This window comes from Leiobunum rupestre, chromosome 7 (assembly GCF_980474605.1).
Source record: "Leiobunum rupestre chromosome 7, qqLeiRupe1.1.hap1, whole genome shotgun sequence".
Lineage (NCBI taxonomy): Eukaryota > Metazoa > Arthropoda > Arachnida > Opiliones > Sclerosomatidae > Leiobunum > Leiobunum rupestre.
The window spans coordinates 13,438,526-13,463,199 of record NC_143390.1 but is presented as its reverse complement, the minus strand read 5'-3'; the positions used below and the strand labels follow the sequence as shown (position 1 = coordinate 13,463,199).

General features: G+C 37.0%; 1 protein-coding gene across 1 annotated transcript; it reads right to left on the bottom strand.

The window, feature by feature from the left end:
* Nucleotides 1-5,472: 5,472 nt before the first annotated feature.
* LOC149934749 (uncharacterized) lies at nucleotides 5,473-17,457 on the bottom strand. Its single transcript, XM_090154013.1, has 4 exons — nucleotides 17,246-17,457; nucleotides 16,525-16,952; nucleotides 15,676-16,460; nucleotides 5,473-7,664 (listed from the first exon to the last, which is right to left on the bottom strand). The coding sequence occupies exons 2-4, from the start codon at nucleotides 16,940-16,942 to the stop codon at nucleotides 7,554-7,556; spliced, it is 1,314 nt and encodes a 437-aa protein (XP_090010139.1). The 5' UTR covers nucleotides 16,943-16,952; nucleotides 17,246-17,457; the 3' UTR covers nucleotides 5,473-7,553.
* Between the last annotated feature and the right edge of the window lie 7,217 nt (nucleotides 17,458-24,674).

Here is a 24,674-nt window from a genome sequence, read left to right as displayed (position 1 = left end):
TAGTTGACCAAAAAATTAAGAAAACTAAAGTTGATTTTTTTACAAAAAATTAAGCCAACTAATTTGATTTTTTACAAAAAATTAAGCCAACTAAAGTTGATTTTTTTTACAAAAAATGAAGCAAACTAAAGTTGATTTGTTTACAAAAAATGAAGCAAACTAAAGTTGATTTTTTACAAGAAATGAAGCAAACTAAAGTTGATTTTTTTACAAAAAATGAAGCAAACTAAAGTTGATTTTTTTACAAAAAATGAAGCAAACTAAAGTTGATTTTTTTACAAAAAATTAAGCAAACTTAAGTTGATTTGTTTACAAAAATTAAGCAAACTAAAGTTGATTTTTTTACAAAAAATTAAACAAACCAAAGTTGATTTGTTTACAAAAAATGAAGCAAACTAAAGTTGATTTTTTTACAAAAATGAAGCAAACTAAAGTTGATTTTTTTACAAAAAAATGAAGCAAACTAAAGTTGATTTTTTTACAAAAAAATGAAGCAAACTAAAATTGATTTTTTTACAAAAAAAAACATCTGATATCTAATGATTGATAAGCGTTAAATAAAGTAAATTACCAAACCAGCAACCAAGCTATAGATGCAACACTAGTTACTGAATTATTGATTAAATTGTTAGGGTCTTCCATAAAGAATGCGTTGAGGTTGTATTCCCTTTAAAACACAAAATATATGTATTAAATGTTCGAAAGTTATTTCAATTTGAGTTTTATCTCAGTTGTGCCAACTGATATGTATATTTAATAGTTGAGAATGTATACATTTAAAAATCTTTTTTCTTAATTCCGACCCTTTAATTTGTAAATTATTATTGTAAAAAATGGTAAATATAAATATTTGACAAAAGAAAGAGAATGTTTAATATTCCCACGGTTTTGATCAAGCCAAAAATTAATAATTTATTCATGGTGGAGCCAAGTATATTAAGCTTTTACTTTTAGCAGGTTTTAGCGCAGGGATTTAATACCCCATTGGTAAAACGATAGCTACTTTTTGCACATACTGGTTTATCAAGAAAAAAGTGTAATTCGCAAATCTTATTATACTTATATCATACGAACAATGAAGTATGACAATTAGCAATGATAATAATAATCAGCTATGCTAATAGGCACCACCTTAGACCTAAATCATATAGCGACCTTTAATGTTAATAATTCGGTTGGTCGGGTTACAGTGCGTAGGAGGGTGGTGGCAAGCCCTTCATGCCACGCGAGTCAACAGCTCGCAACACTAACTATTACCGTTAACCTCTACAAGTTTTTACGGAAAAGGGAAACCGAAGTCAAGCGACTTTTAACGCCATTAATTCAGCTCACAACAGAGCCCCCAAGTGGTTAATTATGCCATAGGCGAAATATTCTATACTCAGTTGCGGGTTAAGAAATTTAAAATATCTAGTACATTTGGCAGAAAGATAATAGAACTAATTTCCCGTAAATCGGCGGCGGGAATTTAGAATCTCGCCTATTTTCTGTTGAATTTTTAAGGGTTTCTACGCGTGTTATATTAATCCATTTAAGAAATATCTATTGCATAAATTTCAAAGTGAACAATAAATATTTAATGTAGATTATTATTTTTAAGCTTCATTATAGTATTATGCTTCTAAACAATCATCAAATTATGTCCGTCAACGTGGTGATCTCTGTTATAGTTCCCTGGTGTGACCGTGGCTTAAGATGGGAACTTCTGGCACTCAGGAAGTAAAGTAAAACGTTTTTTCTTAACAAAATTGGTTTCCAAACGTTCACGTTTTCGCATTATCATTGGTCGCTAAAAATGTGGTTTATCGACATTATACCTTTCGAGGGGCTGATCACTCCGCGTAATCGGTGTACAGAGCCGTACCTTTGACTGTACTAATGGGACTACGCGTAATCTTTGAAGTCCCTGCCTTTGGCAGTGGTAGTCTAAGCGTAATCTGGTGTACAGACTTTCTAAGAGTGGTTAGCCCCTCGATACCTTTAGTTTGGATAAGACGGAAACTCCCATCCAATAATTTTTTTGGAAAAGATTTTCAAGAAAAAATCGAAGAAACATTTCGCCAAATCAAGGCTTCTTCCCCCTGAATTTTACCCCCTTGGTTACGCCCCTGAGGTGATTTGGTAAAATTACTGTGATAAAATGGGAGTTGAATACATCATTATTCGGAAAAATATCTAATTAAAATATAATAGTTTGGTGAAAACGCCAGAAATTGGTATTATTATACATCAGCGGTTCCCAATTTTTTTTGCTATGGAACCCTAAATTATCCACCAATTTCTGGCGGAACCCCAACTCATTTTTTTTACATATCTTAAAAGACTCTTGACACAAACAAAGATGGCCGCGCTGCGAATTCTCGGAACCCCTGTGAACCTTCCACGGAATTCCAGGGTTCCGTGGAACACCTTTTGGGAACCGCTGTTATACATTGAATCGAAATATCAACATCGTAAGACTTCAAATGAATTTGGCCGAATTTAATTGATCGTGTCGGTTATCAAAATAGAACTTTTCAATTAATTCTAATCGTGACCGAAACTAGTCTAGATGGCTCTAGAGTAAGCTAAAATAATTTAAATTAGCTTGTGGGGTGGCGGAGTGGTTAGCGCTTTCGCCTCGCAGCAAGAGGAGCTGGGTTCGCTCATAGCTTGTGGCACTATGGGTGAAAACTCTGAACAATTTCTTCCGCGTTGAGTTTGCAAGTTCTTTCCCCACTGTTTTAAGAGGTTTTCCTCCGAGCTCATCGGTTTCCCCTTCCATGTTGAGGTTAACGGTAATAGTTAGTGTAGGGAGCTGTTGGCTCGCGTGGCATGAAGGGCTCTCCACCACCCTCCTACGCATTGTAACCCGGCTACCTGAATTAATGGCTTCAAAAGTCGCTTGATGACTTAGGCCTAAGGTATTAGCCTAGCTGATTATTATTATAATTTTATTATTATTATCTCCCTAAGACTGACGTGGATTACGATATAGTCATTATCCATAAGTAGAAATTAAAATAATCCTGATATTATTGAAAGGCTATGCACGGATTGTTCTACTTACTTTTTATCTGAGCTTTCCACAAACCGTCCCTTTAATTAATACCTGGTTGCGGTACTATTATCCTCGATCGCATGGCGGACCAATAGTACAAATTAAATTCGGTTGTTGTGGCTGCCTTTAGGTGTAATATAAATTTAATCCCCTAGTAACCTTGTAACCCCGAGAAACCCCCAAATATTCAGCCAGCCGTAAATATGATTCGGGAAACAAGTTATTTATTAATGTAAGTAAGGTAATATGCCATAAGTGTGTCAGTGGGATTAGAAAATGCGTATAGATTTCTACAATAACGCAAAAATGTCGAAATAGCGAATCTCAGCGTAAAATTGCCGACTTTGGTATCAGGAATGACTGTGTTGAGTCGATTTTTAGCCCCTAATATTAACGGATTGTCTCAACATTGTTATTCTCCTGACAGTAAATAAATCCATTCTTGGTCGAGGGGTCGGACATTTGTACAAAATCCCGTACAGTTCTCAAGAAATCTCCGACGAAATCGCAAAATCTTATGAAATTGCGAAATCTCTGACCAAAATTCAAAATCTCTGACGAAATCGCAAAATCCCTGACGAAATAGCGAAATCCCTGACGATATCGCAAAATCTCTGACGAAATCGCGAAATCTTTGACGAAATCGCAAAATCTTATGAAATTGCGAAATTTCTGACCAAAATTCAAAATCTCTGACGAAATCGCAAAATCCCTGACGAAATCGCAAAATCCCTGACGAAATAGCGAAATCCCTGACGATATCGCAAAATCTCTGACGAAATCGCGAAATCCCTGACGATATCGCAAAATCTCTGACGAAATCGCGAAATCTTTGACGAAATCGCAAAAACTTATGAAATCACGAAATCTTTGACGAAACCGCGAAATCTTTGACGAAATCGCGAAACCTTTGACGAAACCGCGAAACCTTTGACGAAATCGCGAAATCTTTGACCAAATCGCGAAATCTTTGACGAAATCGCGAAATCTTTGACGAAATCGCGAAATCTTTGACGAAACCGCGAAATCTTTGACGAAATCGCGAAATCTTTGACGAAACCGCGAAATCTTTGACGAAATCGCGAAATCACAGAGATTTCGAAATCCCGTACGTTTTTTTTTGGGAATGTCCGACCACTCGTTCTTGGTAGTATTATAAGGACACACTCCAGCGTTAAGAGTTAAAGCTGCCCAAATTTTAAGTTAGGCTTAATCCATTATTTTGCGTCCCCCTATTTTTATCCTTTTAAAAACCACCCTTTACAGAAATACATTTTTGGTTGAATCTATTAAAATTACATTAGCTAACGAAAAACTATTTTGGTTAATTTCTTAACAATAACTACCTATTACACTGCTATGTTATTCCATGGTTGTTCAACCTTTTAGGAGGTTGGCTGACGCTAGCTGTTGGCCGCTGTCCATAAGTCAGACCTGCTTTCCCATTTGTTTTATCTTTATTAACATAAGTAACAACTAACATAATAACAATAAGTATGACCATTAACGAGATTTACAACCAAACTGATTTTCTTAGTTATTGCGTAATCAAGATGTTTTCTCAGCACAGAGCCCTCTAGTGTCTAAAGTACGCGAGACTTCCGCTAAGCCGAAATATCTGGTTTCCGATAGAAAGGCGGAATATTAGGCTAAAATGATAAAAAGTAAAAAAACATTTCACGGTGCCACGAGCTCATGTTTTTTATCACGCGTGATATTAGGCTTAAATTTTTATCAAAACGTAGTCCTCCAAAACGGTAAGTCGCGAGTCCAAGTCACAGCTTGAAGAGAGTATCAGTGCCGAAAAAAGGTTCGGTTAGAAAATTAGCGTTAAAGCAATAGGAAGTGTCATACTTATTGTTATTATGTTACTTATTAAGTAAGTAAATTAAAGTTATTCTTGCGGTGTAGTTGAATTTAAGATGCAACTAGCGAGGTCAGAGGTAGTTCTTTCAGATGGAAACAAAGGCAGATATGGCTTTAATAACCATTAATTACCGTTTAAGCCAATATTTCGGCGAAAATTCCCTGATTGCTGGCAAATTCCAAGTGGGTAGTCATTTCAAAACCTTCTGTGTAAAACTTCAACAGATTTGAGGCCAAAATGTTTTCGACCAGCATAGTAAGCCTCGCTCGCTCGAATAATTATTATTATAACTACGTGTTAACTGATAGTACACAAGTGAAACCCCCGCTTGAAAACGTGTCAGGGAAACAAGTAGAAGTGTAGACGTAGCTTTATTTAACCTACACCCCTACACGTTACTGCTAGACGTTTTCAAAGGGGTAGTTTAACCCGTCTATTACCATAAGTAAATGTACCTTATGTCGGAATAGACGCTATTTTCGATTGGGATGACAACGAATCAAAAGTGTGGAACACTCTGAATTTTTATTAGACTCAGGACTTAGATCGCAATCTCTTTTCGAACTTTTTTCATAATACAAAATATATTTTATTTGTTTATTATATGTACATATTACAGGAAACGTGTGAGCATTTACGGCCCCCGACTGTCGCTGCCAATATATATTATATTCACATCTGCCGCCTTCCAATTTATATATATTTTTTCTTCAATATATATTCCTCCATCAAACTTTATATTGTATATATATTTTTATATGTATGACCATAACATCGAGATAGAAGACGAAGAAAACACGGACTATATTACAAGTAGGGACTGGAAAACTTCGTTCTCTCTCGCTCCGCCTCTCTCCCGCTTCGGTACTAAATTATAACCACGACCTTGTTTATCAATAACGCGATAGGACCAAAATAAATCCTACATTATTTACAATTTTCAGCGAGGTTGTCTAGAGAATAAAAAACTCCTAACTTCCTAAGCCTAAGCCAGACCGGAAATTTTCCAGGAGGAGAGATTTAAAAGGTTTCGTAGCGTGGCTGGGAGTACTCTATTGATTTTACTCCAGGTTGACCCCAAACATCGTCGTAAGTTTTTCGATAGATACGAGGCGCCATTTTCCCTCCCTACCGCTAGATGGGGCTAGTTTCGTTTTAGCGGGGGATTACTCGAAACACAGACCACCTACAACGAGAAGGACTCGCGTCAACCTCGAAATATGTTGTCTCTAAAGTGATGCGGCTTTATTTACAGCAAACAGAAAATAGCTCGTGAAAATAAAAATTATATTAAAAAAGTCACGCGTGGTCGTCTTTGTACCTTTAAAACTGTCTCTACTTGCCGTGAGAGGGCGCGCACTTATAAAAGCCGCATCACGTTCGATACATATATATTTTTTTTATGTCTACCAGTGATACATGTCCCTCTAGGGGCAGGTGGTCCGTGCTCGAACTAATCGGGAAAAATGGGGAATTTATACCGAATATCAAAATGTGATTGTTGAGTTTTTTTTTGGTTTTTAGAGATTGTACTATTAGAAGAATTTGGCTGCGGGTTTCGCTGTTGCTATGGAAACGCTACGTTTCAGTATGGGGAGTTTTAACTGGTTAATTTTAATAAATTTAATTATGATATTAAGTTAAATTAAGGGTTTGAAGGAAAATTAAGTAGCACCTTAAAATGGTTTTTTTAACCATAATATAACGTTGGAAAATCGAATTTACGAGGGCACTAGGAATAGTTATTTTTAATAGTTACTGGAAATGGCGCCAGATCTCGGTTTAGATACTGTCTCGTTAAGTAAAATGTTTAGCGCGATAGGATGTCCTAACTCGACTATACCCGTCTTGAAAAATGTTCAAAATGGGTTAGACTCTGACTACAACTGTTGTTCTAAAAAATACAATTGTCGTAGAAAATCTCCGAACTTTCGTTATTGACCAAGAAATAATATTTAGCGTAAGCACCCCTGATCAGCGATCAAATATTGAGGGTTTTTGGGAACAAATTCTAACGATAAAATAATCTTTTAAAAATAAAATTTCTCCAAAAATCAACGGATAAAAAAATCTGATAAATCTGATCGATTTTTCAAAAGTCAGTGACAATGTTTTGGTCCATAAAACGACGGCAGAGAACATAGACACACATAAGACTTCACAGTTATAAGATAGATCTCTCTCAGTCACCAGCACACAAGTTCACGGAAAAATCCTCACCGTTTTAAACAATGAACTAAAAAAGTAAATACCATAGGTTTTTCACGTCGCTTGTACATTTATTTAGTGTTTAGACACGGGATATTTTAGGATTAATCAGATATAAAGTAAAGGTTCGTAATTATATAGATCTTGCATCGTGTGACCCGCGCTGCGCGGCCATTTTGGAATGGTTGGTATAAAGATTTTGGATATATTTGGTTTGATGGGCTTCGAGGGGTTGTCTCTCTGATATAAATACCTTCTTTTCTTGGAATAAACTCACCTTCAATTTTCACGGGGGTTTTAATTATCTCTGACGATCTTAAAGAAGATTTGTTTCGCTTTTTACACGAGCTATTCAATCGCTTTCGGTCTCCGTAAAGAAGTAGTAAATTTGAAAGGGGCAGTTTTTGGAATGAAATTGTTGTCGCGGCGGAAGTCCCTTTATCGTTCCGTTTCCGGTCTTGACTTTAATTGGTTCAATTCTCCGGCTAGCCAGTCGTCAACTTCGTCCAGCGCTGCCGGCCATTTGCGTGCTGAATGGGCGATGGGAACCTGCAAATACATAAATTACGCGCTATTAAATACTCTATTTGCTTTAGTACGGTTTTGATCTGATAGATGGCGCGCGGCGAAACGAAAATATTTGGTCACTTTATGATCATTGCCCCCTGGATTAAGAGAAGGCCTAGAAATCGTTTTTCTACAGGGGGCGGCAAACATTTTTTACACGCTCGCGAAACACTCAGTAGATGGCGTGATTTCCAACCTTTATATCGAGACGATCAAGGCGGAAATTTTAAATATTATCGCGTAAGTTAATGCCCTTAAGCAATAGCAGCCGATCTTTCGCTGTCAGCCTGACTTGATGACGTCAAAATAGAAAGATCTAGGGCCATCTTTCGGCCAACAAAGGCATAAATCTAAAATTGATTTTGCCAGTTTCAAAAATTCAACACCTGCCCATTTCTAGGCCTTCTCTTAATCCAGGGGGCAATGATATTGAGGTCAAAATTTAGGGACTTGATTCTTTTAAACTGAACACACAATTCGCTTTGGAATAGGAAAGCTTCGCGTGAGTGGGCAAAACATTTGGACTAGGCAAAAATGTATTATGATTGGTTCTATTTAGGAGGAAGGAGCTTAAATACATGATAGGGATTGTCAGCAACGATAAAAGTCTTTCTCCCGAAGTATAAATAAATCCATCCTTGATTTGGAGATTGAAGAAAAAACTCCATTAAAATATTTTTTGAGAAAGTTAAATAACCGTGGCATTATACACTACTCAATTTAAATTTACTCTTGGAGATTGAAGAAAGAAACTCCATTAAAATATTTTTTGAGAAAGTTAAATAACCGTGGCATTATACGCTACTCAGTTTACATTTACTCTTGGAGATTAAAGAAAGAAACTCCATTAAAATATTTTTTGAGAAAGTTAAATAACCGTGGCATTATACGCTACTCAGTTTACATTTACTCTTGGAGATTGAAGAAAGAAACTCCATTAAAATATTTTTTGAGAAAGTTAAATAACCGTGGCATTATACGCTACTCAGTTTACATTTACTCTTGGAGATTGAAGAAAGAAACTCCATTAAAATATTTTTTGAGAAAGTTAAATAACCGTGGCATTATACGCTACTCAGTTTACATTTACTCTTGGAGATTGAAGAAAAAAACTCAATTAAAATATTTTTTGAGAAAGTTAATTAACCGTGGCATTATACGCTACTCAGTTTACATTTACTCTTGGAGATTAAAGAAAGAAACTCCATTAAAATATTTTTTGAGAAAGTTAAATAACCGTGGCATTATACGCTACTCAGTTTACATTTACTCTTGGAGATTGAAGAAAGAAACTCCATTAAAATATTTTTTGAGAAAGTTAAATAACCGTGGCATTATACGCTACTCAGTTTACATTTACTCTTGGAGATTGAAGAAAGAAACTCCATTAAAATATTTTTTGAGAAAGTTAAATAACCGTGGCATTATACGCTACTCAGTTTACATTTACTCTTGGAGATTGAAGAAAGAAACTCCATTAAAATATTTTTTGAGAAAGTTAAATAACCGTGGCATTATACGCTACTCAGTTTACATTTACTCTTGGAGATTGAAGAAAGAAACTCCATTAAAATATTTTTTGAGAAAGTTAAATAACCGTGGCATTATACGCTACTCAGTTTACATTTACTCTTGGAGATTGAAGAAAGAAACTCCATTAAAATATTTTTTGAGAAAGTTAAATAACCGTGGCATTATACGCTACTCAGTTTACATTTACTCTTGGAGATTGAAGAAAGAAACTCCATTAAAATATTTTTTGAGAAAGTTAAATAACCGTGGCATTATACGCTACTCAGTTTACATTTACTCTTGGAGATTGAAGAAAGAAACTCCATTAAAATATTTTTTGAGAAAGTTAAATAACCGTGGCATTATACGCTACTCAGTTTACATTTACTCTTGGATATTGAAGAAAGAAACTCCATTAAAATATTTATTGAGAAAGTTAAATAACCGTGGCATTATACGCTACTCAGTTTACATTTACTCTTGGAGATTGAAGAAAAAAACTCAATTAAAATATTTTTTGAGAAAGTTAATTAACCGTGGCATTATACGCTACTCAGTTTACATTTACTCTTGGAGATTGAAGAAAGAAACTCCATTAAAATATTTTTTGAGAAAGTTAAATAACCGTGGCATTATACGCTACTCAGTTTACATTTACTCTTGGAGATTGAAGAAAAAAACTCAATTAAAATATTTTTTGAGAAAGTTAATTAACCGTGGCATTATACGCTACTCAGTTTACATTTACTCTTGGAGATTGAAGAAAGAAACTCCATTAAAATATTTTTTGAGAAAGTTAAATAACCGTGGCATTATACGCTACTCAGTTTACATTTACTCTTGGAGATTGAAGAAAGAAACTCCATTAAAATATTTTTTGAGAAAGTTAAATAACCGTGGCATTATACGCTACTCAGTTTACATTTACTCTTGGAGATTGAAGAAAGAAACTCCATTAAAATATTTTTTGAGAAAGTTAAATAACCGTGGCATTATACGCTACTCAGTTTACATTTACTCTTGGAGATTGAAGAAAAAAACTCAATTAAAATATTTTTTGAGAAAGTTAATTAACCGTGGCATTATACGCTACTCAGTTTACATTTACTCTTGGAGATTGAAGAAAAAATCTCCATTAAAATATTTTTTTAGAAAGTTAATTAACCGTGGCATTATACGCTACTCAGTTTACATTTACTCTTGGAGATTGAAGAAAAAAACTCAATTAAAATATTTTTTGAGAAAGTTAATTAACCGTGGCATTATACGCTACTCAGTTTACATTTACTCTTGGAGATTGAAGAAAAAAACTCAATTAAAATATTTTTTGAGAAAGTTAATTAACCGTGGCATTATACGCTACTCAGTTTACATTTACTCTTGGAGATTGAAGAAAAAATCTCCATTAAAATATTTTTTTAGAAAGTTAATTAACCGTGGCATTATACGCTACTCAGTTTACATTTACTCTAGGCATTAAGTGAAAATAATTTAATCGTAAGAAGAAGTAAAAACTATTTTTATTGTATTTCCGGTACTTCCCGGAGAAATAGGATTATTTGAATTATAAGGGGTAGTATCTCATCTTGGAAAAATTTTAACAACTTTGACTATGATCAGTTAACTTATCTTGTATGCTTGAATTACAATTTCACATTTCTTGTTAAAATTAACCGAGGAATATCAAAGAAAAAGCGCCTAAAACGAAATTTCAACAGATACAATAAGGTAATAGAACGCTCTAATTACTGGCTCCACGCATGGCACCGTACCCAATATAACCAACTGGTTAATGACAATTTTAACCAATTATACGTTGGTTACATAATAATTTGCCTTTTATTATACGGCCTAGTGTCTATAAAAGGAGGCTTTTAAAATAAATGCAATTATTTTTTCCTGTGTTTGGCTAAAGAATTAAGAAACTCGGTCTTTTGGCTAAGATCAAAGTATAGTATAAAGATGAGCGTTTATTTACATATATATTAATTCAATTAATTAAAGTTGTTTTGCAGACCGTAACCGTCGAAAACCACAGTCAGGGTACCATGAGATAGTATACTAAATGCGGTAGATCTAAGTTGAAAACTGTAGATTCCTATAGCGGACAAACATATATATATATATATATATATATATATATATATATATAGGGGTATACTATCTCATGGTACCCTGACTGTGGTTTTCGACGGACACGGTCTGCAAAACAACTTTAATTAATTGAATTAATATATATGTAAATAAACGCTCAACTTTATATATTAGAGTCTTCATTCTACGGTTGCCGGATAAGTCTAAAAAGGCAACCCACTGTACACACTCTGCACTTTTAATACCGATTCGAACCGATAGATGGCTATACCAATGCGAGAACTTTGCGTCAACCGCTACGCGCGGTGTAAAAATGCTTTTAAACTTTACCGACTTAACCGATTAGATTTATTTCCTTCAGGAGGAAAGTAGTAAATTCGAGCTGACAAAAGTGGCTCGTTAAAACTTCTCGGTGTCTTAATTAACTTCAAGCCGAGAGCCGGACCTCGTGAAAGCCAACGAGAGACTCGGAGAGTTGGTTTAAACCCGCACGAAATGGCTTTGCCTTTTAAGTTATTACAAATAGAGGGGACCTAATTAAGAAGTTTAAAACGCGTCGTTTTGGGAGATGAAGTACACGACGTTACGTGGCCTATTTCTCATCCTGCCCCGCACTAACTAACTTGGTAGTGCTCCCTCTAAACGTTTCAGAGTTTCAGTTAGAACTCGCTCGCTTTGGCTTAACCTCCGTAACAGAACTAAACCTGTTGGGAATAGCCAGAGATAAAAGCTGGACTTTTCTACAAAAATACCGCATTTACCTAATTTCCATTCTATTCTCCGGAGAGAAGAAATTTCCAACAATGTCTGTATTACTTAGGCAGAATGACTATGTGACGCCAGCACTATGGTCTAGTTTTCCCCCGCCACGAGAGAGCGGTTTGATCATATATCGCGTTGGAAGACGTCAGTAGAGAGCCAATGAGATCGCGGGACGATTTGATTGACTTATAAGGGGAGGAGCTTACTGTCAGAGCTTGAGGGGATTATGGAAAACGCGAAAATTCGTCTCAACGAAGTAATTCTCGTTTAGTATATAAATACATTCTTGGAGAACAACAAGATTATGGTGCATATTTAAGAGGTCGAAATTTAAATTATGCTGAAAGCTTTACTAGCCTGAGGTTTAAAAAGCACGGATCTGGTACTTTTAACCGTAATGTAGCCCGACTTTTTGTCAGACGGTAGATTGTCTCTATGGCGACCAAATTCCGAAACGAAGTAAGCTAATTTGTAGCCTCGCTAATAAACGATTCAAATGGTTACATTAAAATACTATGAAGTTATTTCCTATTACGCGTAGAACGTCAGCTATAATCTTCAAGATCCACCTCCAACTTTAACAAATTTGCTCAACTAAAGGTTAATTGCCCTACCCGACACAAGCGGTGCTTAATGGGCTGGCCTGAATTATTATGTCCAACAAAAAAAATTGCTCTTCCGACTGCCGAGCTCGATGGGTTTTGTATGTCTTGAAATGGTGGTAGACGTAAATAGATGGGCTTTATGTAGCTACGTATTGCCACATAAGTTAGAATCTGATTTGAAATTATTGTATGACTCGCCGAATGAATAGAATTCCCATCATTTCAAGGACCCCAGAATTATTTGAAAAATTTGACCGGAATTTCAAGTCGTCCCTCCTCGTGATAATAGTTCCAAAATTTAAACAATACAGTAGCCTTTTAAGAAAACTATTTTTCCTCCTGAATATTTAAAGTTTTTACATAAATATCGCGAAAAATATCAATGTAGTAATATTTACGGAGCGAAAGTTCCCATAGACTCGTGTGTTATAAATTTGACCTCAGGCTGTAACTAATTAACTAACGAACGAACATTACACCGATAGAGTGGGTGATAAGGAAGCTTGACTTCAATTAATTTCCTAGCGCCATCTATTTTAACGTAGCAAACTCAGAACTTTGACTTAAAATGCACATTTACTGTAGAAAGATTGAAAATTCATCAAATAATGATAATTTTATCGGAAAAATATGGTTTATGAATTACGATGTGTAATTTTTATAATAAACGTGGTAAATTTTAAGTCGTACCTGATAAAATGTTTAATTTTTACAACCCAGATGAATAATTCTTTCGGAAAATATATTTTATCTACTTTTGATACCACCCATTTTTGCGTAATAAAAGTATTTTTGAATCGGATCCTATAAGAAGAACTAACTCCCACTATAGAAATGATTACGTCACTCGAAAGCAACCTATACGCCATTCGGTGCAATCTTATTTTCGGAAAAGTGTCCAGTTTAAGCGGTGGAGTAATTGGTGACCCCACTTTCGTCTTTGGGTCGCGAATAGGAGAGCGCGCCGCCAGGCCAACAATAAAAGAAACGGCGGGGTGGGAAGTTCAAGAAGAGAGGGATCGACAAAAGCTATTTTTGGCTTCGAATACGCATTATGGAGCAATCCGGAGGTTTTGACCTTTCACTTTCCCACCCCCGCCCCTTCAGCCTTCCACCCCCCTCAAATACAGTTTCATCTTCAACAGAGCCACCCCCGCTTCGTCCCATCTCTAACGGCCTCATTCTCTCTCTCTCTCCGAAAAGGTGGTCGCTATGGCAACTCGAAGTTTCGTTTCATCAGTTACCGTTCTCATAAAGGGTTTTTCTCTTCACTACTTTCTCCAGCTCTATGTCCATTTCAAAGTTTTGTATAATTGACAATATATAATATAAAATAAATATAGATAAATATTAATAGGTGCTTCCATAAATTAAAACAATAAAAATATTAAAAGCTTTTTAGTACTTTATTGGCACTCACGTGGACTTAAAATTTCAAAATCTTTATCGACTTCAGCACGTGCTCTCTATCTAAAGCTAGTGACGTAGGAAAAAAATTTACACGTGACCTGCAGTATTTTATAGAAGCACCCCCCAATATTTTTAAAACCATATTTTTTGTGTTGTTGGTAAAAATAATTTTTCTTGTTGCAATAATCGATTGCTATTTAAATTGATTTACTAAATATAGTTAAATGAATCGTCAAATTCAATATATATCTATGTGTATATTTTTTATCTTGTTGTAATAATTAATTGCTATATCAATTAAAGAAATCGTCCAATTCAAAAGTTGGGTTAAAAGACAAGATAGTCTCCCACCGATAGTAGATGGCGCGATACAATTGGGAAAGGTTTTGTTTAAGATAAGGGGCTTAGATAATAGGTTAGGCTAGGTAAACTCGTGAGTTCTCATTAGGCTAAATGAGTTCTTGTTAGATGGAGACGTGGTGTGGTGTGGGGGGGGTCCCCAATTTCATTTGAGATAATTGCCGGAAAACTAATTGTTTCATATGAGGAGGGCAAAATTGGGTTTGGGTTTTTGCGGGGGGGGGAGGGGGGTAGCGTTTATCTATTAGTTTTCCCAGAAGACCTTGCAGTTTATCGGCAATGCTCCGAGGCTATCTATGGCGGATCAAATTGAGTTTTACTAGGGTTCGTGTTATTGTGGATTATTGCGCGAAAATATATGCGATATTTATATATATATATATATATATATATATATATAGGAAGAACCTATTGATTTTTATATCTCAACCACAGGTAGATCTCTATAGATAATTTTATTCTAATAAGATTTAATTTGATTTGACATTTATACCCGAAAAACAATTTATCTTGTGTTTAAAATAGTTTTAGCAATTTAAAGTTGAGTAGATAAGCTAAGAAATCGCCTTTTTAGTTAGTTAATTAATTAATCACTTTCAAATTACCGGAATTGTAACAGTGCCAATGCGTGGTACCGGAACCAGAAATTGATCTCAAGAAAGCCAATATCCTACGTATTTCTTAAGTTCAGTGTTAAAATAATTGAGCATTTTAAAGTAATTTTAATATGAATTTAAACGGTCACAATATATGGAAAAATATTAAACCATGACTCTAAGTTTTTAACTTTTGAAATAAACTTGAAATTTTAAATTTAAATGTTATTTAAGTACGGACTAGTTTCTTTTCGAGTGTGTCAATATTTTCAAACTCCGTTTTCCAATTTGGGTAAACTTGGGAAATGAGTTTTTCTCGCGTTTAAAGTGAAATAAATTTGTACGATCCGCTGACACTTTGACCTCGTTTTTAATCCGAGTCTCCGTTGAAAAACGGGAGGACGCGATAATCTCCCTCGGGTCAGCCCAACGAAATCAATCGGCCGAGTTCCGTCCGTTCGCGTTTCTGGGAAATGGGAATTGAAAGCGGGTGGCATCTATTCCGCCGTGACCTACATGAGACATTTCCATTAATGAGAACTATTTGGGGTTATTTGCGGGAACGCTAAGGAAGATCATCCCGAAGTAGGTCAGGTCGCCATTCCCGCCGGATAGAACAAAAGGAGGCGAAAATAGAAACCGGGATATAATTACCATATAGTCACTGCTCGATCTGGCGGCGTCGGAGGAGGCGCTCTCGGCCGGCAACTCTCGCAGCTGTCTCTTCTGCTCTTCGGTGTCGTCCTCCTCCAGTTCTTTGGGCCACGAAAGAGCGCTCAGCCGGTTGGAGTATCTTCGGTTGTCGGAGGGAGGTCTCAACATGGCCACTTCCTCTTGACCTCGCTGAAAGACGCTCTTGGGAGCTTCGGCTTTGACCGGGCTGGAAGTGGCTTTGACCGTGGTAGTGGCTTCGGTCGTGGTCGAAGATGGGGCGACGGGTGGTTGGGTCGGGGCGACCGATTCCGAGGGTCGCTCCGAAGCCGGTTTCATCCTCTTGGCGTTGTCCAGCGTCTCCATCGCCATCGGGTTGACCATAGCGAGGACCGGTTTCTGGCCGTTGACGCCGCTAATTTCGGGCGATTGAACGTCGGCCTTGATTTCGCCGAATTGACTCATTTCGGGAAGGTTGGGTATTTGCGGTCGGGGGACGTTTCTGGCCGCCAAATTGCTTTCTTCGTTCTCCAAGGCGGACATGAGCAGGTAGGGCAGGATGGATTCCCGGTACCTGACACTCTGTTCATCCGGGCTCGCGATGGCCAGCGGGATTTGTTGGGGAACCACGCGCAAAGTGGCGTCGTACATCGGGGCTTCCTCTTCCGGGATGGCCGCTTGGTACTGGTTGGCGTAGCTCAGAATCTCCGGGCTCAGTTCTTGCGTTATTTCGGGCATGAAATCAGTTTGGCCATCGTAGTCTTCCTCTTCGTCGGTGCCGTAGTCGACTAAAGAGACCAACAAATTTTTGATTAGATCTCGAAAAGCTTTAGGTTTATTAGTCGTACGTACCATTGGTTGGGTATTGTCCGGCGGATTCGGCGTAGGGCTCTTGTCGTCGTAACAGCCGCGCCACCACGTCTTGGGGTTTCTTCTCAGCCAGTCGTCCGGCGGACTCGTCGAATCTGAGGAGAGCGTCGGCCCATATGGCGTCTCCGGGAACGCCGAAGGACACGGGTCCGGCCTGGAGGGGCGCGCCCGGAGCTCGGTTCAGGACGTAGTCGTTCATAAAAGGCCAAGCCGACCTGGAGACTCCGGTGGCGGATCGTCTAGCCGGAACCCCGTACAGAGAACGGTCGGCGAAGGTCTCTTGTCCGTAGAGGTCATTCCTGAGGGCGCCGAATCCGGCCGCTCTCCGGACCACGGGGAACGGGTAGGCCCAACAAGCACCCGCAACCAGGGAAAAAAGCACCAAGATACTGGCGGCCATGTGGGAAGTCCTGAGAGACACGCGTAAACGGAAGGTAATTAAACTCCGATACCTGTAGCGCGTCGTTAAACCGTCCCTCGTATCTTAGACGGAAGCTCAAGCCAACTTACGCCTTTATTACAAGCTCTAAATAAAAGCGAACGCGTCGACGCGCGATTTTCGGCTTTTGCTGTTTTACAATGGCTCAACAGGTAGAAAGGAGCGGGGACGAAGGAACAATGGAGAGAGGATGCCGGGTCAAATAACGGAAGATAAAAGGCCGCGCTACATTACGCCGAAGCAATAACTGCAAAGTTTACTCACGCAAAGTTCCAAAGGGGAGATTGATGACTGCTAATATTAGCCAAGATCCGATGTTTATTCGGTCCGATTTGCAAGACGCCGACGATTGATGTCCGATATCTTCTCGTAGAGGGCGGTTGCAAAAAACGGACTATCTGGTCGGCGAAAACGCAGTCTGTTTTCTCTGTCTCGGTTTTTGGGGAGAGGAGCGGCGTGGACAGCACGGAGCTCGGAAGCGTTGAAATTGAGAAAGATCTCGTTCGGGGAAGAGAGAGCCCTTTTCAACTCTCGTACGCCCACGCGTTGTCCGCACGCTAGTGCCCCCCACCCCGCTATCAGCTGGCTTACGCGAATTGCTATCGATCCGCGCATGCTCATTGGGAGGGGGCTTTGAGGGGGAAGCTACTGTTGCTTTAACCCCCCCCCCTACAAAGTATTGTACAGTGCATCCTTAGATGGACGTCCTCATCCCTAAATGATGTTAAAATAAGGCAATTGCAGAAAACTTATAATCGGGAAATCCCATTTCAAGTCTGCCGTAAAATTTAGAAACCACACGTAAATCCAATCTAACAAGGAGAGTACCCGAGGTGTTTATTGCCGATTTTGTTCAAAGTCGGGCGTAATGTAGACCTATATGACATATGAAATTTCCCAAAAGGAGACTTTGCACTACCCTTTCGATTTGCCATGGCAACCGAAAATGTTTTTGACCACTTATAACAAAAAAATCTCCATTTAAAAAAGCATGGAATTTTCTCGGCTTAAAAAATTGGAAAATCACGAAATGGGTAATTTGTACCACATTTAGGTAAATTTCATCATTTTTGGGTAAATTGGAACAATTTTTTGGTAAAATAAGGAAAATATCTCTTTTTTGTTCGGTTGCCATGGTAAATCGAATGGGTAGTGCAACGTCTCCTTTTGGGAAATTTCATATCTCATATAGGTCTACATTACGCCCGACTTTAAACAAAATTGGCCATAAACACCTCGGGTACTCTCCGAGTAAGTGCGTACTGCGTTGTATTTCATGGCTAAATATTAGTTATTCTGCAATTTTACAAATAGGTAGTTAATTTTCCGCGATCAGGTTAAATTTAACGACATGTCACAGTTATTTAAACAGTTCTCCAAGCTTTCAAACCCCAAAATCCAAAATTATGTAATTAATCGCTTGAATCGTATATCTTCGCAGAATTCCGCTGATTTTTCATAATGCTTTTGGGAAGAAAACCTAAAAGGAAACTAGCCAACATTTTTATCTCAATTTTGGTGTAACTTGAAACTCGTTACAGGGGAAAAATACAATGGGCTTTCGTTTTGCCATGGCAACCAAAAATGTTTTTGACAACTAAAAATTAGAAAAAATTTATTTAAAATAGTACGGGAATTTCTAAAATTGATATATTTTTTTGGAAAAACTCTAAACTTCAAATTCAAAAATATTTGGGTAACTTTTGGAAAAATTGGATACGTGTGAGTAAAATTGGGTAAATATGAGCGATTTAAGGAAAATCTCGGTAATGTCTGATAAATTATAATAAATAATGAGGAATATCGAACATTTTGGAAATATTGGATAAAATTCCAAATCTAAACATTTTCGGTTGCCATGGCAAAACGAAAGCCCATTGTAGCTTTTCCCTTTAGCGAGGTTTAAGTTATACGAAGGTCTACCAACCTCTAGAGTTTGAACCAAATCGGAGATAAACACCTCGGGTAGTTTCCTTGTTAGTGCGGGCCGAAATTTATCATACAAGGCGCGTCAAAATTCTAAGAATTCTTCCCTTGATTGTGAGAATTCTTACTTCTCAAATTTTTGACGGTCCTTCTCACAGGAGGTGACGTAATCTCTTCTCACTAGTTCCCTTGCAGTGTGAGAATGCCTCCGAGTATTCTCACTTGCTCAAAAAGAGGAGGATATTATAAATAAAAATGGCAGCTAATATTCTAATCAGTTTACTTGATACTGAAGAAAATAAACAGTATGATATTTTTGTGGACGAAAATGAATTTGAGGGAAAACAGAATGTTAAGTTAATTTCCGATGAAATATTACCTTTTAAATTATAAATAAAATGTTTTATTCCTTCATATAAATCGTGTAAAATAATATTTATTGTCAAAGGCTTAGATAACAACGTTCGTGGCATTCTCGCAAGAATCTTTTTACATCTGACGCTTTTTAGATAAGATAAGAATTCCTTCTTAGAATTTTGACGCGTTCAGGTATAGTGACCTCGTTGGATACTTAACTCTCTCGTTAGCGATAAATTACAAACGTCTGTAATAGACCATGACCCAACTGATTTATTTACCTAATTAATGTTCATTTGGAAGTACCGCTAACTTCTTACGCGCGAAGAATTAAAAACGTTGATTGAACAATAGTAAAACAGGCGTTACGTGTGTGTGTTAGTATTGTCGAAATTCAATTATTAGTGGCTTCGTAGGCCCGGGTGTAGCGAAAATTTCTCACTTTGTATACTCGAACCTATTTCACCGAATTCGTCTGAATAGGTGCTTAAATAAATCAACCTCCAATGAAATCGCCAAGAAGTAATATTTCTGAGAGCCAGGACCCGCAAGGTATTGTTTATAAAGTGCTTGTGGAAATAATGGAAACTTTTCACCTGTAAACAGAACGTCGTGTTTTTGCCAAGCTTTATTATGTCGAAAAAAGGTACATGGTTAAAAGGGAGCGCTTGTTGCTGCCATCTAGGAGCAACAAACACAACACCCCACACAAGGAGAACGCAACCCGTCAAAAGTCGTCTATTTTCTTGTGTACATTTTTCATTGGTTAGACGCTTTAGCGCCTGCTTTCGTCGGAAGGGGAAAATTCGGAAATTGTCTTCCCCCTTTCCGTAAAACGTTCATCATAAAAGCTCGTCCAATGAAATTTGTACACATTACTGCGTTAGCGTGTTTAAAGGCTAGCTGCGTTCTCCTTGTGTTTGTTGCTCCTTGCTGCCGTAAAGGTGAAAAATTTCCATAATTTTAACAAGCACTATATAAACAGAGACTTGCAGGTCCTGGCTCTTGGAAATATTACTTCTTGGCGATTTATTGAAGCGTCTATTGTACAAGGCCTAGGAGTATTTCAATTTAAACAAGTATTCAAGCTTTTTAACAAGTAGGCTGTTAGATATATAAGAAGTTGTAATAATTCTGTCTCGATTTGTTAGTTCGAAAATTATAATGATCAGTATTTCTATTTAAATAAATAAATATAAATAAATGACGACGTGTCACGTAAGCTCAACAGAAATATGGCGTCGTCTTGTAGTTGTTAAATATTCGACTCAGTGGCGTAGCCCGGGGGGCACAGGGTTCACGTGCCCCCCCCCCCCTCGAAACGTTTGGTTGTATGTACAATTTTTTATTTTTTGTTTTACCTTTTTCATTGTGTGCCCTCCCCGAAACCAAATCCTGGCTACGCTTCTGATTCGACTCCGAAAAACGGCTAAAATGTTAACGTGACTCTCGAGGTAGTTGTTCAAACTTCTAGAGTGCTCTGCTTAACCTCTCTAATTGTGGACTACGATTGAGAGAGTTTTCGTGCCCCGGGTCAGATTCGTCTCTCGCCGTTTTACGATTTCACGGGAATTGAACGTAAAAATGATTCTGTATCCAGAAGGATAAATTCGACGCGCACGTAGAAGGCCCGTTTCTCTCTCTGCCCCGTGTGTCTCTCTTCCCGGCGAAACATTAACGTTCCATTTGGTAATGCGAGTGGCGGCGCTCTTCGGCCGTTCTTTAGCCAGCCTTCCTCTGTTTGGCGCGGCCTCACACGCTTCCTGTTATTTCTCGTGAATTTTTGTCCATTACGCCAGCGAGATCAATAGTTAAGCCTACCATATGATATAAAACGCGGTTTCTTTATGAAAAAAAGATTGCTTTTTCTCGGTATTTACCGCTGTTTCGCGTAATTAACCGATTACGACCGAACCGGTAAACCCTGGTATTTATAAACAATTAGGCATACTCCTGGAAATCACGTTGGGCATTCCGTCGCCGATCATTATGGAAGGTTTTAACAATGTTTATTTCTGTTTTTTTAACAATGTTTATTTCTGTTTTTTTAACAATGTTTATTTCTGTTTTTTAACAATGTTTATTTCTGTTTTTAACAATGTTTATTTCTGTTTTTAACAATGTTTATTTCTGTTTTTTAAAAATATTTATCTCGGTTTTTTAACATTTTTCATCTCTGTTTTTTAACATAGTTTATCTCTGTTTTTTACATTTTTATCTCTGTTTGTGATTTCTGTTTATTTGGGTTTGAACACTGTTTATCTTTGTTTTTAATACAGTTTATGTTTTTTAACAATGTTTATTTCTGTTTTTTAACAATGTTTATTTCTGTTTTTTTAACAATGTTTATTTCTGTTTTTTAACAATGTTTATTTCTGTTTTTAACAATGTTTATCTCTGTTTTTTAACAATGTTATATCTGTTTTCAACAACGTTTATCTCTGTTTTTAAAAATATTTATCTCGGTTTTTTAACATTTTTCATCTCTGTTTGTGATTTCTGTTTATTTGGGTTTGAACACTGTTTATCTTTGTTTTTAATACAGTTTCTGCTTTTTAACAATGTTTATTTCTGTTTTTTAACAATGTTTATTTCTGTTTTTAACAATGTTTATTTCTTTTTTTTTAAATGTTTCTCTCGGTTTATTAACAACGTTTATCGCTGTTTTTTAACAATGTTATTTCTGTTTTCAACAAAGTTTATCTCTGTTTTTTAAAAATGTTTATCTCGGTTTTTAACATTTTTCATCTCTGTTTTTTAACATAGTTTATCTCTGTTTTTTACATTTTTATCTCTGTTTGTGATTTATGTTTATTTGGGTTTGAACACTGTTTATCTTTGTTTTTAATACAGTTTCTGTTTGTGTTCGAACATTGTTTATCTTTGTTTTTAATACAGTTTCTGTTTGTATTCGAACACAGTTTCTCACTTTTTCTGAACACTATTTATTTCTGATTTGAACACTGTTTATCTATCTCGGTTTTCCACAAGCGATCTATTTTTTTAACACGATTGGTATTAGTTTCCTTTATCTAACTATACCATACCAGTGCCGAACCTTTGTTGTTGTTCGAAGGGGTTTTGTGGCCCCCAAATAAAAATTATACGCAAAAGTCCTCGCGAAACAGTCAATATATTTGTCAGCGACCACTGAAGCGACAAATATGAATGATACGTCCATGAATGGGGTATGAAAAACTCAGGCGCGATACCCGTTTGGGCCCTTGGGGGCCCGTAACCTTGGGCCCTTGATTTCTCAGAAACCACTGAGGCGACAAATATGAACAATACGTCCATGAATGGGGTATGAAAAACTCAGGCGCGATACCCGTTTGGGCCCTTGGGGTCCCGTAACTTTGGGCCTTTGATATTTCAGCGACCAATGAGGCCACAATTACGATAATAAAGGGCAGGGGTGAGGCTGATATTATGGCCTGTGTCATCTTGTTTAATAAGTCGTTTCACTGTTTTTCAAAATAGTGTACCTCTATTTGTTTTTCAAAATAGGGACTGTTATACAAAAAAATGCAATTTAATAGTTCCCTTAGAACAACAACAAAGTCGTGTTTATTGGGGCGAAAGAGAGCAAATTATCAAAGTTCGTAGAATGGCGTAAAAACAAACAATTTCCTCATACTTTTTCCCCCACATCATAACTAACAGAGCGAAAGGCTGGAGATACGGAACAGGCAGTAGGTCCTTTATCTCTCTTATTCTCGCCTTTGTCTAAAGTAGTTCTGATCGCGGGAATAGAGATTATAGTAGGAACCGAGAGAATGATGTTTATTATTGCATTTCAGTTGCAGGTAATTTCGTGTAGATGGCGGCCTAGGCGTGCGACCGTGTTTCCGAATGACCCCTTGACCCTGTCTATCACTCTCTCTCACAGTTGGTTTGGCTTCCTTAAGAAATCGTGAAGGCCTATTCGCACGAGCCAACAATTTTGGCCAACCATTGCTGGGGAGGCCAGGTTTTCGACTCCTGGTGCGCGTCAAAATTCTAGGAAGGAATTCTTCTCTTGAGAACACGCTAAAAAGCGTCAAATGTAAAAAGATTCTTCTAAAGATGGCGGCTTACGAGAATGCCACGAACGTTGTAAACTAAGCCTTTGGCAATAAAATATAATTTTTACACGATTTTACGACACTTGATGATGTTTTATAATTGTATCGAGGCTGTAACGCTAGTTTTTTTCACGACCTATTTCCGGTTAACACGTATTTCAATAGACAAGGCCTAAGTCGTCGTATTACCTTAAGTTAATGCGCCTAAATGCACCGAGGCGATAAATCAGTCGAGTTTCTATTCCTCTGCTATATTTTCTATGGAATTTGCGTTTTAGTTCACACTCTTTACGAATGCATATTTTTAATAATTCTTATACAAATTCTTCTACTACAACAAAACACGTCAATTTTCATTAATAAAGGTGTTTAATATTAATCTAATATTAATTAATTAATTAATTAGGTTTTGTTCAAACAAAAGGATGTGTATGAAAAGATTTAAATATTTATATCTAAGCCTCGGTTATAAAACGGCCGTTCTCGAAAACTTGTGTAACCAAATTTTGAAGAACAGCAGGTTTTTCTGACCGAGGCTTAGCTCTAATATTTAAATCAAATACTTTTCGTACACATCCTTTTCAATACTCAAAACTAAATGATAATATTAAAATTACAGTAGAAGAGGCATTTTTTTTATTAATTACAAGTAATTTCCTTCGTCGGTTTAGACGCGAAATCTCGACCAGTGTTGCCAATGTTCGAAAGTCGAAATTCCCATTGCTGGAAAGTAAATTTCCCACGAATTCCCACACCCCTAGTTAGCCGCACCCACAACGAAAACTCAACGGAAAACATGCCCTAATTTTAAAAAAATTTGGAAAATGATCTTTTTAAAATTAAGTTTTATTTGAAATTACACTTTTTAAACATTTTGGTTGTTCGGCCTATGCATTGATTGATTTTAGTATTAGGAGGCGACTACTTTATATTATTTAAAAAATCCCAAGATTCACGAAAATACACTGCTCTAGAAGATTTTGAGCTTTCTATTGATAGTCAAATTAAAAAAACCTAAGATAAATACCCGCAGACGGGGAAATTCCCTCAAAACCAACGATTTTTGGAAAAAAATTACCTTTTTCCCACAGAGCCAAAATGGACCCCCTAAAAATTCCCACAATATGGAAAATTTCCCACAATCTGGCAACACTGATCTCGACAACTTTTCGTGGAGTGGGTCTGAGCGACAGGGCTTCCACATTTGATATGCAGATTAATTCTGAAAATAATACAAAATTACTTACATTGGAATAATTTTGCCAAAATATACCCTCAAAAGTGGCAAATACAACGTATTAAAAATATTTTTTAAATCTATGTCTAATAAAATATCCATTGATTAA

Coding starts and splice junctions, on each gene's coding strand:
- LOC149934749 (XM_090154013.1), bottom strand. CDS start 16,942: ATGGCCGCCAGTATCTTGGTGCTTTTTTCCCTGGTTGCGGGTGCTTGT. Junction 16,461..16,524: donor CGGACAATACCCAACCAATG/GTACGTACGACT, acceptor TGGTCTCTTTAG/TCGACTACGGCACCGACGAA. Junction 7,665..15,675: donor GATCGAGCAGTGACTATATG/GTAATTATATCC, acceptor ATGTATTTGCAG/GTTCCCATCGCCCATTCAGC.